This window comes from Rousettus aegyptiacus, unplaced genomic scaffold, assembly GCF_014176215.1.
Source record: "Rousettus aegyptiacus isolate mRouAeg1 unplaced genomic scaffold, mRouAeg1.p scaffold_m13_p_19, whole genome shotgun sequence".
NCBI classification, from domain to species: Eukaryota; Metazoa; Chordata; class Mammalia; order Chiroptera; family Pteropodidae; genus Rousettus; species Rousettus aegyptiacus.
In genome coordinates, this window is record NW_023416294.1 from 2,357,013 (window position 1) to 2,368,841 (window position 11,829).

Consider the following 11,829-nt stretch of genomic DNA (forward strand, 5'->3'; position numbering starts at 1 on the left):
TCCAGGGGGCGGGGCTCGGGGGATCGATATAGCTTTACGGCGAGAAATAAGATTATTATATATGTTTTGTGCTACTGGTCAATTTTTTATTTTCACTTTTGTTTCCAAGATGGTTTTAATGTCTCTACAAGAATAAACAATATCACTATGCTTACAAATTTACAAGCCTATGCACAATTAGCACAGATAAATATCACTGTGCTTACAAATTTACAAACATGCACAATTAACACAAACGGAGCAGAATTTTATCAGCTTAAGCATCTGCAAGCCACAGGTAAAAAAGTACCTTTGCTTCCTCTTAAAGTCGGGATTTTACCAGGCCCAGGCTCCGGGGCCCCTGGTCCCACCCAGGTCCCCCCTCCTTCCAGGCTTTCTGTAAGTGTTTGGAAGATCTCCCCCACTCACTCTGCCTCAGACCCCCGCAAACTGCACCTTCCCGCTGAGGCTACAGGTTCTCTACCCTGACCTCCACCTCCCTCTCTTTGATGGTCTAACTCACGTGTCTCCATTCTACTCCCTGGGGGGTAAAAACACAGATTATAATTAATTAATCTGATAAAGGCAGCCCTGTTAATGACGATTTAATGTGTAACCTCCCAGGAAACGTCTTCCGCACTCTAACCAAGGCGCTTAAGGACAATTCAGCCGGGGGAAGGGCCAGGCCTGTCCAAACAGCAGCATAGCTGGCGCCCTACCCGAAGGCTACGACCTGGACTGGGGATGGTCCCAGCCTCGTGCCCTGCCTCTCCACAGCTCCCGGACCATCATCCACGGGGAGGGGCAAAGCAAGACCAGGTGAAAATGAAATTATCGGCCCAGAGGAAAACCTAAGGTGGAAAGAAGCCAAAATTCTGCGCAAGCGGGTCTCATTTTATGGAATAAGCTGTGTGGTAATTGGACACCCACAGCGATTCCTACAAAGTAAACAGTCATTCCCCGCTGAACGGGTGTAAATTAAGCATAGCACATTCAGTCTCTTAAAGCTATGTGTATTCACTAAAAAAAAAAGGAAAAAAAAAAAACCACTTTAATGTTGCTCTGGGTTTCATGTGTTATAGCCTGACTCTTACAGCGAGTAAGCCAAGCAAGGTGTGGTGGCCCGAACACAGCAGAGGCTGACTTCTTGCTCGATGGACTGGGACCAGTGGGAGAGCAGCCGTCTCGGGCAGCTGCCTCCTGTCACTCGGGGACCCGTGATAAGGCTGCGTCTGTCCTAGGGCCATCTTTATTCCAGACAAGTAGAAACGAGGACAGTAGGTCAGACTGTACATGGCAGACGTCACTTCCACGTGCATCTGATTGGGCAGAACTGTCACATGGCCGTATCTAGTTGCAAGGGAAGCTGGGAAATGTAGTCCAGCAGTGTGCCCAGAAGGCCTAGGAGACACAACCAGTATGTCCGCCACGCCTGTGGGTCCAACTCCACGCCTGGAAGATCTTCTAATATTTAACCTTCACCTTGACTCTTTTCACTCCCCAAACCACTTTTCTACTTTATGAATTGATCTGAAAGAGCTACCCTTCATTAACTTTTTTTTTTTTTAAAGAAACACTATCGTTCAAAATATGTTTTTGGTGGAGAAGAGGAAAAAAATCACTCCGGCGGGCTGCGAGGAGCACGAGGAGGCCCCTGGTGCCGGGAAACAGACGTGCGTTTTAATTAAATGCTTCCTTTCCAAGCCTGTACCAAACGGTCAACATCAGTAACAAAATCCCTAAGAGACACATTAAAACGTTGCCACACAAAAATCCAGCTTAAAGTCTTTCTGTAGTAAATAGGCCGATCGAGACGTTAGCATCACTTTTTACAGCTGTCCGAGCTCTTAGGGAAGCAGGGCTATAACATGCTAAAACGGGAAGGATTCTAGTTTGACGACGGGCTGAAGGAATGAGGATTAGGGGAGGTTAACGACCGAGTGCCGAATCCAGCTGTGTGTGCCAGCGTTACCAGTTTACCACTTACCGCCGGCGAAGACCTGGCCTCTGAACTGGAACCAGAACAGGGAGGCAAAGATGACCTCTCCTCTCCGAGCCAAGCAGGATTCCTCCCGGCTGCAAGACCTCACGTCACCTTTCAGATCTGCCTACACCAGAAATGTATTTTCGGTGAAGAAAAAAAAGTATTCTGACAAGGAGATGACCAGCCCCAAAGAAACAAGAGAAGCTAGCGCCCCATCCCCCTGCCAAAGGAGCCCCCAGGAAAGCGGCATCCCTAGATCAGTCACTCACACACACTGCCTCGAAACAGCACTGTGGTCGGCCACTCTGATTTACCTGTGGATGGCAAGGGTCACCAGACATGGGGACGAGAGCCTATCACAGGGAAGAGAGAAGCCCAAACAAACAAAACACAGCAGAGCTCAGAAACTAAACCTATGCAGAACGAAGACATTTGAAAAAGAGAGCTGCATACCCTCGAACACATAAAAAAAAAAAAAAAAACCATGAAACGAAATCAGTATGGCATCAAAAGGGAACATTTGAGAACATCAAAAACTTTGCAATTCGAAAAAACTGAGCACAAATTTGAAACTCAATGGAAGGATTGGAAGATAAGGTTACACAAAATCTCCCAAGAACAAAGATAAAAAGAAATGAAAAAATAAGATAGGAAAAATCAGAGTCAATCGAAAGGATCAAGAAACAGAAAGGTCTGTCCTCTCTCTAGCAATCCTGGCTGCCGGGCAGAGGATGGAGTGTCACCAGCTAAAAGGCCCGGGGAGAACCGTCTGAGACTTCTACACCCAACAATACATTTGTTGCTAAGGTCAAATAATGACATTTTCAGACACAAAAGGTCCCCGAATCATACCTTCTGTGTGTTTGAATGAAGTAAAAGATTTTTCACAGTTGGAGGAGAACTGGAGGATGAATCAATGATAACTACATAAAAAATTAGGCAAAGAAACAAAACTATCATCAACCTTAATGACTATGAAAACTCTGGGGGGGGGGGGCCTCAAAGTTTATACCAACAGGCTCAGCAGCGATAATACCGGGACTCAAAACAATGTAAACACTGAGTCTTATTAACTCAGTGGTCCTCAAAGGGGGTGATTTTGATCCCCAAGAGACATCTGGCAGTGTGTGAAGACATGGTTGGCTGTCGCAACTGGTTTGGGGGTGCTACCGGCGTGTAGTGGGTGGCACCCAAGGGTGCTGCTCAACACCTGACAGGGCACAGCACAGCCCCCACGACAAAGAATTATTTAGCCCAAAACGTCAATAGTGCTAAAGTTGCAAAACCCTCTTCTAACCAAAATTAGGTGTAATTACACTGAGAATGCAGGGCCCAAGAAACGTGGGTGGTCAGGGGGAAGGTGTCAGGCAGGGGAGTGGGGTGGGTGGGGCAAAGGCTGGATCCCTACCTTGTACACTGCGAAGTTGACAGCTACCACCAAAAGGAGCAGAGGAACGCGGCCGCAATGAAGAATGTAAGCAGACGCCAGGAGAAACCAGCTAGAGAAGCCAGTTCCGTGGCGGTCCCAAGGGAAGGGACGCGGCAGGCAGGGGGCCGCTGGTCTGAGGAACGAGCCCGAGCAACTATTTGATTATTTAAACTGTGGGAGAGCCGCTTTGATAAAAAGGAAAACAAAACTCAAAAGATACACTAACATTTTGTCCCCTTCCTTCCGTGAAAAAGGAAACATGTTGCCTTTTAAGCGCTCAGACGACCCCGCCTCCGCGATGTGCCCTTGATCTGAAAGTCTTAGCGCTTCTCACCGGAACCCTTCCCAGCCGATCTTTCTTCCCCATCCAGCTCAGGCCGCCGACATTGCCTACAACTTCATATCTTAGATATTTCAAAAACGGCCCATGCTAAAAAAAAAAAAAAAAAAAAAAAAAAAATTGTGCTTTTGCCTTACAATTCTCAGCTTTCCAGACACACCTGATTTGTCCGAACCTAAAATAAGGTTTGTCCATTTGTTAAAAAAATGATATCCTGTTGTCCTTTTCCTAAGAGGTGCTCACCCGAAGGGAAGCCTTGACATTCACGCTGGTGAACAGAACATGCTCCGTCTGCTACAGGGCCATGCAAAAATTCTGATCCAGTCCAACAAGGCAACAGGAAAACAATTCTCCCAGAGTGCACCCTACCTGTGCCATGTTTTTAAAAGACCCAAGACAGCAACGTGCGACCGTGAGCTGTTTCAAAACCCTGTGCGGGGGTGAAAGTTGTCAGGATTTCTTCTCGACGTGCTGGCCCACTCCTGACTTCGGTGCTGGAAAGGACTAGACGCGAGACCTCAATAAAAAGTCTGCTCGGCCTTTAAATCTTTCAATGATCTTGTCTAACGTTTACACCGTGTCCAGTGCACAGAAAAAGCCCCACGGGGCGCCGAAGAAACCCACGAACGCAGTCTGCTTGCCCGATGACACAAGGCTGGCAAGGGGAGCAGCCCGCGAGACTTTGGCGACAAAATGCCCAGCCGCCTGCAAGCAAGGGGCTGGTTCCTGCGCCACGAAACGGAAAGGTGAGTGAAGAAACCACCTGTCGTCAGGACAAGGTGAAGCGCCCTTCTCGGGAGCCAAGTTTCATTAGCATGCTACCGTGCATTTAGCTCTCAGGCGAACTACAGACCAGTGTGACACACGGCTCACATTGGTAGCTTTCACGCCACGGAAGCGTCTGGATTTATAGGTGTGAGTTAAGCTAAATTCATCTCTGAGAGGGAAGACTCCTCCACCAGCTGAAGCTCAAAGCCCCAGCCTCCAGATCTCGGGGTGGGGGGGCCCTGGCTCTCCGCCTGGTGTCCCTCACCCGCCAAAGCCCCAGCGGACGGCCGGAGGTGAACGCACAGGGCCGAGGTGGGCACACACCGGGACAGGGCAGTCTAGACGGGTTTGAACCCCCGTTGGCGAGGGTGGACGCCAACCAGAAGGGTCTTTCAGCACAGGAAAGAAAACTCACTATTATTATTTTTTTAAAAAACCACACTGTGAATTCTTCAATACAACTGAGTCTTTAGAATCACCCTCATCGGGACAGCTGGGAAAACGCTGTGGCCGGCCTCAGAATGCCGAGGGACCTCTCACTCGCGAACGGCGACTGCGGCCGCCACAGAACCCACGGCACCCGGCTCTGCGGAGGCGGCGGCAGCCCCGGCCCTCGGCGGCCACCGTTTATTTCTATGTGACACTTGCAGAAGCAGCAGCAGTCCCCAGGGCAAGTACCGACCCAGGACCATGTGCAAACACAGACCTCGGGGGAATTGAGATCTGCCAGCCCCTGACCCACACTGCTGCTCAGCGGCTCCCTCTTTTTCAAAACCTTACTGTCACTGACAAAGGACTGGGCTCTTGGGGGGGGGGGAAGAAGGACATCAGGACAACAGCCCGGGCTGACCAAGGTCGCTGCTCCCTCCAACCCTCCTGGTCACCGGGTCTCTCGTGACAGGGACACAGCATGACACCACGACACAGAGCCCCTTCTCAAACCACAAACGGAGACACATCAGGTGCTCAGTGCCTCCCACCCTCGACCAATGGCCTGAGGCTCCCGCTGTCCAGAGCTCCGGCTAACAGTCTACATGCGACATCTGCCACCCGGCCACATGCACCGTCCCCCACCCCTGGGCCACACCCCACTGTGCCCCAATTCCCGCCCATCCCGCCTGCACCTTCCAAACTAGAGAAAGGACGTTGGGGGACTCTGTCTCACACACAGAGACCTGTTTTAATGGCCTGAAGCCCCCAGGTTTGGGGCAACCCGAGCCCTCACCGTCCCACCCTCCCCTGGATGGGTCTGTTCCCCTAAAGCAACTTGAAAATCGGGAGCCACCCTTGGGACCGGGCCAGGCTCCGACCAGTGACTCCTCTGGGGCTGCAGGCTAGGGCCCTGGCATTCTTAGAAAACGGACTCTAAGGAACAGTGAAGAGGAGGGGAAGGACTTCACTCCTTCCTCCACACACATTCCTGAGGCCGCGGGGGGCCTGCGGACACCCAGCTGGCCGCTGGCTGCTTCCTTGGAATCCGAGCCCCTCCGGTGACATTTTAGAAATCAGGTTCTACCCCCCCTCACCTCTCCAAGCTTTACGTCTGCTGAACCCATGGGGAAAGGAACAGGCAAATACGGCAGGGCCATGCACATCGCCACTCGTCTTCGCGCGGGTCCCGAGACGCCCTGCGTCGGCGGGGTGTCCGGGGGGCCCGAGCAGGCCCGCGTGTCTGCAGTGTGTCGGCACACGGACCCCATCCCGCCCCCCTGGGCCGACGGCATGGAAAAGCGGGCTCTGGGTCTCCTCCAGCTCCAAGTCAGCGTGAGCACTGAGTGGCGTACAAATCCGGCGGCAAGGTGGCCGAGGGTCTGGTGGCACTTCACACGGGCGCTTGAAATTCCAAGAATGCCACTCCCAGGAAGCCAGAGTCCCCTCCACTAAAGACTAGACCCCCAGAAAAGCCAGTCCTGACCAGCAGCCCCACCGAACACCCATGAAACACGGCCCTTGCCAGTTCCTGCTGCAATTTCCTTTTTTCAGCTACAAAAGTGCAGATGAAGCAAGTATTTGTGTGAGTTTTACTATGTAAATAAATAAAAGCTGACAATCAGGGCCGGAGCTTGGGGAAAAAACCCGCCACCCCCTGCCCTCCCCACCGCAAAGCTGGCCCTGCCCGGGGTCTGCACACGCACCTCCTGCAGCCCCCCGCCCTCGAAGAGAATAAAGCACGAGCTTTAAAAGCCAAAACGCTTTCAAAGCAAAGGTGATGAACGGAGACATCTGGCTGTGTCTGAAGATGTGTTTTTTTTTTTTTTTTTGGTGGTCAGAACTGGAGAGGAGGGTGCGTCAGTGGACAGAGGCCAGGGAGGCTGCTCAACACCCTCCAATGCACAGGGTGCGTCCACGACAAAGGGTAATCGCACCCAGAACAGGAACAGTGTCCGCGTTAAAAAACTGTCATCGCGTAGACGTGAGTTATTTAATACACACTGCAAGTGTTTCCAGACCAGACCAGATGGCACTGACTCCGGGAAAAGCAGGGCCATTCACTGTCAACACCTGGTCCTCAGGGCCCTGCCAAAGACTTGGCAGGTCTGAGACCTCAGGGTGCACCATTTAACTTCTCCTGGCCTTAACTTTTCTTCTATTAAATGGGCTAGTAAAACGTCTGCAACGCAAGATTGGGGACTGAAGCAGCCTTGTTGGCAGAATCCCTTTCGGTCCTCAGATGTATACTCCGTCGGGCTTTTAAATGAGACCTCGTTATCAAAACGACAGTGTGTCCCTCCCACACGGGATTTGGCGTCTCCCAAGTCAGATTCTGTTAAGTACAAACGCCTTGTATAAGACCGCAGAGCTCTAATATGTATCTATTTAATTACAAAGGTTTTTAAATGCAAAAAGTCTACTGGAAGAATTACCAATGATGACTCCTTTCTGTAGCTAAACAGAAAGGAAGATTCAACACTCGGATCAATCCGAATTCTGGTGGGGAAAAAAAATCATTCCCAGTCTCCATCATAACAGTCTGTTTCCATTCTTTAAGTGGTTACAAGTGGAGACACTTTGCTTCATCCTTTTCTAATAATGTGATACTTAGTTACCAGCTGCTGGCCAGTAAGGAAGCATCACTGATTATTTAATCCCGGAGTAAAGACAGGTACGTGAACCTCTGCCAATACCATGCAACACGACTTGTGCATGTACGAGTGAGCACCCATGTGTGCAAGGACACACAAGCGTGCATGAGAACGTGGCACAGAAGTCGCAAACTGTTCTGCATCCTCTCCATCCTGAACACGCATGAAAACCCCAAATCTCCAGCCACACTGAAGCACCTACAAAAACCGAGCCGCAGTTTAAGGGAATAACGTGGGAGCATCCGACAAGAATCACAACCATGGTATTCCTGAAGCACAATGTGGAAATGCTGAGCTTCCTGCACAGCTCCTGGCCTAGCCACAAACGCTTTCAAACAAAACAAAACACAACACCTTAGCGTCTACTTTGAGACCTAACCACGTCAGGAGCAAAGTGCCCCCCACACGTCCTGAAAAGGCCACTGGGTTTTACTGCCCACCTCCTTCCGTTTCTAGAATGGGGACCTCTCGGACAGGGAAAACAGGAGGAAATCCACTGGGGGTTTTTAGAACTTTGGGTACCCGTAGAAAGGAAGAGGTGCTTTTTGGGTCCCTTTATCAAGCTTCTGGTAAAGCAAATGAATGTTAAAGAGACTTCCAGCTTTCGTATACTGTGGAAGGCCAAAAAGCAAGACCTCACCTTCAATGCTTTCCAGCGTCTTCCATCCGTTATAAAGGCAAGTCTGAGGAAGCTCTATTGAATCAGGTGTGTACCTTTGTTTAAAGGAAATACATGAAATGCTAAAGGTCAGAGTAATTTACCCGGTATCTTTTTTAACTTTTACCATCAGAAACACCCTGTAAAACTTCTCTTTAAAAGGCCCAGGCAAATAAGCTTGAGCACACAAATGCACGGGGAAGGGCCCCGGGCCGGCAGTAGGGTGACTGTCCAGCTACACAGCCTCTTCCCAGTTCAACATAAATCCAGGCCCTATCTAAGCAAGGCTCCCCCTTCAAAGTCCTTAGTTCTGTAAACATAAAAGTGAGAGGAAATTAGGACAGAAAAGTTTGGTGTGTTCTCTGCTACCTGAACAACACAGCCAGCCACACACCACTCGGCAAACTCATTACTGGATGGGCGAGCTAGGAGTCCCTTTATTTCTTCCGGCGGCAGTGAAGCAAGAAAGAGAAAACCGGTAGGTCACCTTCAGGAGCCCAGAATTTTTACATTTTAAAGGGAACTGTCCCTCGGTATGACCCAGCCCAACCCTTCTCCGAGAAACCAACCGATTGACACTTCTAATCAGGAGAAAAGAACGACTGAGTTGTTTGTGTGCTTGTAGGGATCTGTCCGGGGTTGGGCTAGTGGATTTCAAGACGGATTTTCCTGTTTGGAGACAAGAGCACTCAGTTCTGAAGTAGCCCTTCCCCTCTCCAATACACAGAGACGCGAAACACACTGCTGATGAGACACTTCGTGACTTTTATTTTTTATTATTGGGGCTCGAATCCCGCTTTCACGAAGGACTCTGGACAGTTGCTGTCCGTTTCTGCAGGTCTGCAGAGCGCGGTCGAGCCGGCTTGAAGCCCAGTCAGTAAATATTGATGGGCCGGTGGGAAGCGAGAAGCCGGGCTGCCGGCGGCTCCAGTTCGGGTTTCCCAGCGATAAGGGGGTGCAGGTCCAAGGACCCGGAGAGGCGAACGCCGCTAGGGACGGCCTGGTCCACCCCCGGGCACGTGGGGACGTCTGGGCAGCTCCGCAGGTGCCGCCGGCGAGGCCGCGAGTGACAGCGGACCCTGCCGGGCCCCTTCCCGGAGGGGGAGGGGAGGGGACCCGGAACAGGAGCCATTTAAACCCCGAGCGGCAGCGGGAGCCGGCGGGGCCGGGAGCCGACGCGCCGCGCGGGGACCGCACACCTCCACGTGCCCAGGTGCCCGCGTCCCCGCCGCAGACCCGAGCGGACGCGCGCCCCGGCGGGGCCCCCGTCCCCTGCGAGCCCCCCCGCCCGCCGGCTGTCACCGCGCGCGCCCCGCCGCCGCCTCACCTTGGTGATGACCAGCGGCTCGCCGTGCTCGCGGCCGCCCTTCAGGGTGAAGCCCCACGGGGCGCCGCCGCTCAGCTGCACCTCCACCAGGCGCCCGCCGTCGGCCGCCCGCGCCGCGGCCTCGGCCAGGGGCTCGGGCCGCGCGCGGGGCTCGGCGCCCTCCATGGCGCGGGGCGCGGGGCCGCTGCGCCCGCGAGGCCCGGCTGGCCCGCGCCCCTGCCCCGCGGCAGCGCCGAGCGCGAGGGAGGCTCCGGGCCGCCGCCGGCCGCTGGCGAACTTGCGCTGCAACTTGGGAGGAGAGTGCGGGCCGGGGAGGCGGGCGGGCGGCCCGCGGCGGGCGGGGCGGGGCGGGCGGGCCGGAGGGGGGGGGCGGGGCGGGGCGGGGGCGGGGGGAGGGGGCGGGGCGGGGTGCGGGGGGGGGAGCGGGGTTGGGGGGGGGGAGGGGAGAGCGGTGGGGCGGGCTCAGGGGGGGGGGCGAGGCGGTGGGGGGAGGGTGGGGCTGGGGCTTCTTTTTTGGGGGCGGGAGCGGGGGGGAGAGGTGGCGGGGGGGGGCGATCGAGGGGGCGAGGCGTGGGACTCCGGGCGGGGCGCGGGCGGGGACGCGGCGCGAGGCCCGGGCCCTCCTCCCGCGCGGGCGCCGGGGCCGGGGCGGCGCGGGGCGCGTCCCCTTGCCGCCCGCGAAGCCGGCGCGCGCCAGGTGAGGCGGCGGGAGCGCCCGCGCGGGGCGGCCGGAGCCCCCGGCGCCTCCACGTTGCAGCGCGCGGCCCGCCTGGCGCCCTGGCCTTTGTTGGCGCGGGCCGCGCAGGTGAGGCCGGAAGCGGCCGAGGCCCGCCCCGCGCGCCCGCGCCGGCCCCGGCCCGCCCGGCAGCACCTGGCTCCCGGCGCGCGGCCTCGCACGGCGGGTCCCGGGAGCCCTGCGGCGCGCCCGCACTGCCCCGCATCCTGCCCCCGGCCGTGCACAGCCCGAGAGACGGGAAGGGGCGCCCCCCGCGGCCCGGGCCCCAGCGCTGGCCCTCAGGTGGACGCTCGGGAAGTCGGGCGGGAGGCGAGGACGCCGGACCTGCCCCTACGAGGGAGGAATGGCCTCTTGCCGGCTCTCCCTAGAGTTACAGCCCAGACAGTCTTTCCCTGCAAACCCTGGTCTCGTTTTCACAGAATTCCGTCACAAGGACTTGGCGTCCAACGGCTGCGTCCCCTACAGGGGGAGGTGGAGGTCTAGAATGGGCGAATGTGGATTGGAAAACTGTAAACCACCTGTTTCTGCCGCTTTTCAGTATCCATAAAAGTTCAGAATAAAGAAAGAGCTGTATTGATAGGTATTTGCCTACTTTGCAGAAAAAAAATTTTTGTTGCTTTTTGTACTTACGCAGCTGGACGCTGATGGACACCTGTGTTCTCAAAGCGGCTCCATCCGGGTACTGGGCGTACGCTGCAAAGACAAGACCCGACAGCGCTGCGCAGAGTCTGGGGTCCTTGTCTGGGGAGCCAGACAAGGAATTTCAACTCAAGACTATTTCTTCAGCGGTCTAGTGCATTCTATGGTCTGCGTTCTGTGGCCGATCTTTTGCATCTCATCCAGGCAATTGAAATGAGAGTGTAGACTCCCCTGGACACCTGTCGGGGCACTGAGCGGTGGTTACTGCCCCAGGAATAACTTCCAAGCTAGTGTCCGGAATGCCTCCAGTTACAGGAATGAGGTGACTTTCCTAGTTAACGGAGACTTAAGAAGTTCGTCTGTAAGAATCGATCTCAAGTGTACTTAGGCTGTGTTGGTCACGAGAATCTGCATACACTGACTAAATTGCACCGAACCTGACACACGTGTGCATGTAAACTGCGGAACTCCGAATAAACTTGGTGGATGGTGTCAATGTTAATAAGCCAGTTGTGATGTCGCGTTATCATTCTGTAGGACGTTACTATTGGGAGAGGCGGTGTGCAGGGTACAAAGGTCATCCCTGTATTTCTTATAACTACATGTGAATCCATAATTATCTTCAAATAAAAATTTTTTTAAAAAAAGCATATGGATATTTATAAGCCAAAAGACGAAGAACCATAAACGTGCACCTAGAGTTTTTGGAAGTCTTCTTGTCCCCAAAACTGCCATCTCCTCATCCTCCCCTCCCCCACCAAAGTGGTCGTGATGTAAATCTCACTTTTTACTCACGACTTAAATTCGGGCCACTAGGTTCATGGGGGCAGAGACGGTGATTTCATTATCTCCGTAAACCACAGCCAAAGTCGTCTTCGACATTTTA

The 11,829-nt window shown here is 54.1% G+C and overlaps 1 protein-coding gene and 1 long non-coding RNA gene across 3 annotated transcripts in view; one reads left to right on the plus strand and one right to left on the minus strand.

Moving 5' to 3' along the window:
• Positions 1 to 9,844, minus strand: part of SHROOM2 (shroom family member 2) — a 106,091-nt gene extending 96,247 nt beyond the window's left edge. The window contains exon 1 of one of the 2 annotated variants that reach the window (XM_036235687.1): positions 9,569 to 9,844. In XM_036235687.1, coding sequence (XP_036091580.1) covers positions 9,569 to 9,733 — 165 coding nt within the window. In that variant the 5' untranslated portion in view covers positions 9,734 to 9,844. The remainder of the gene's footprint in view (positions 1 to 9,568) is intronic. The other variant, XM_036235695.1, reaches the window with a different exon arrangement.
• Positions 9,845 to 10,451: 607 nt separating this feature from the next.
• Positions 10,452 to 11,829, plus strand: LOC118613538. Its single transcript, XR_004955514.1, has 2 exons — positions 10,452 to 10,586; positions 10,939 to 11,829. It is a non-coding gene; the product is annotated as an uncharacterized LOC118613538 (long non-coding RNA).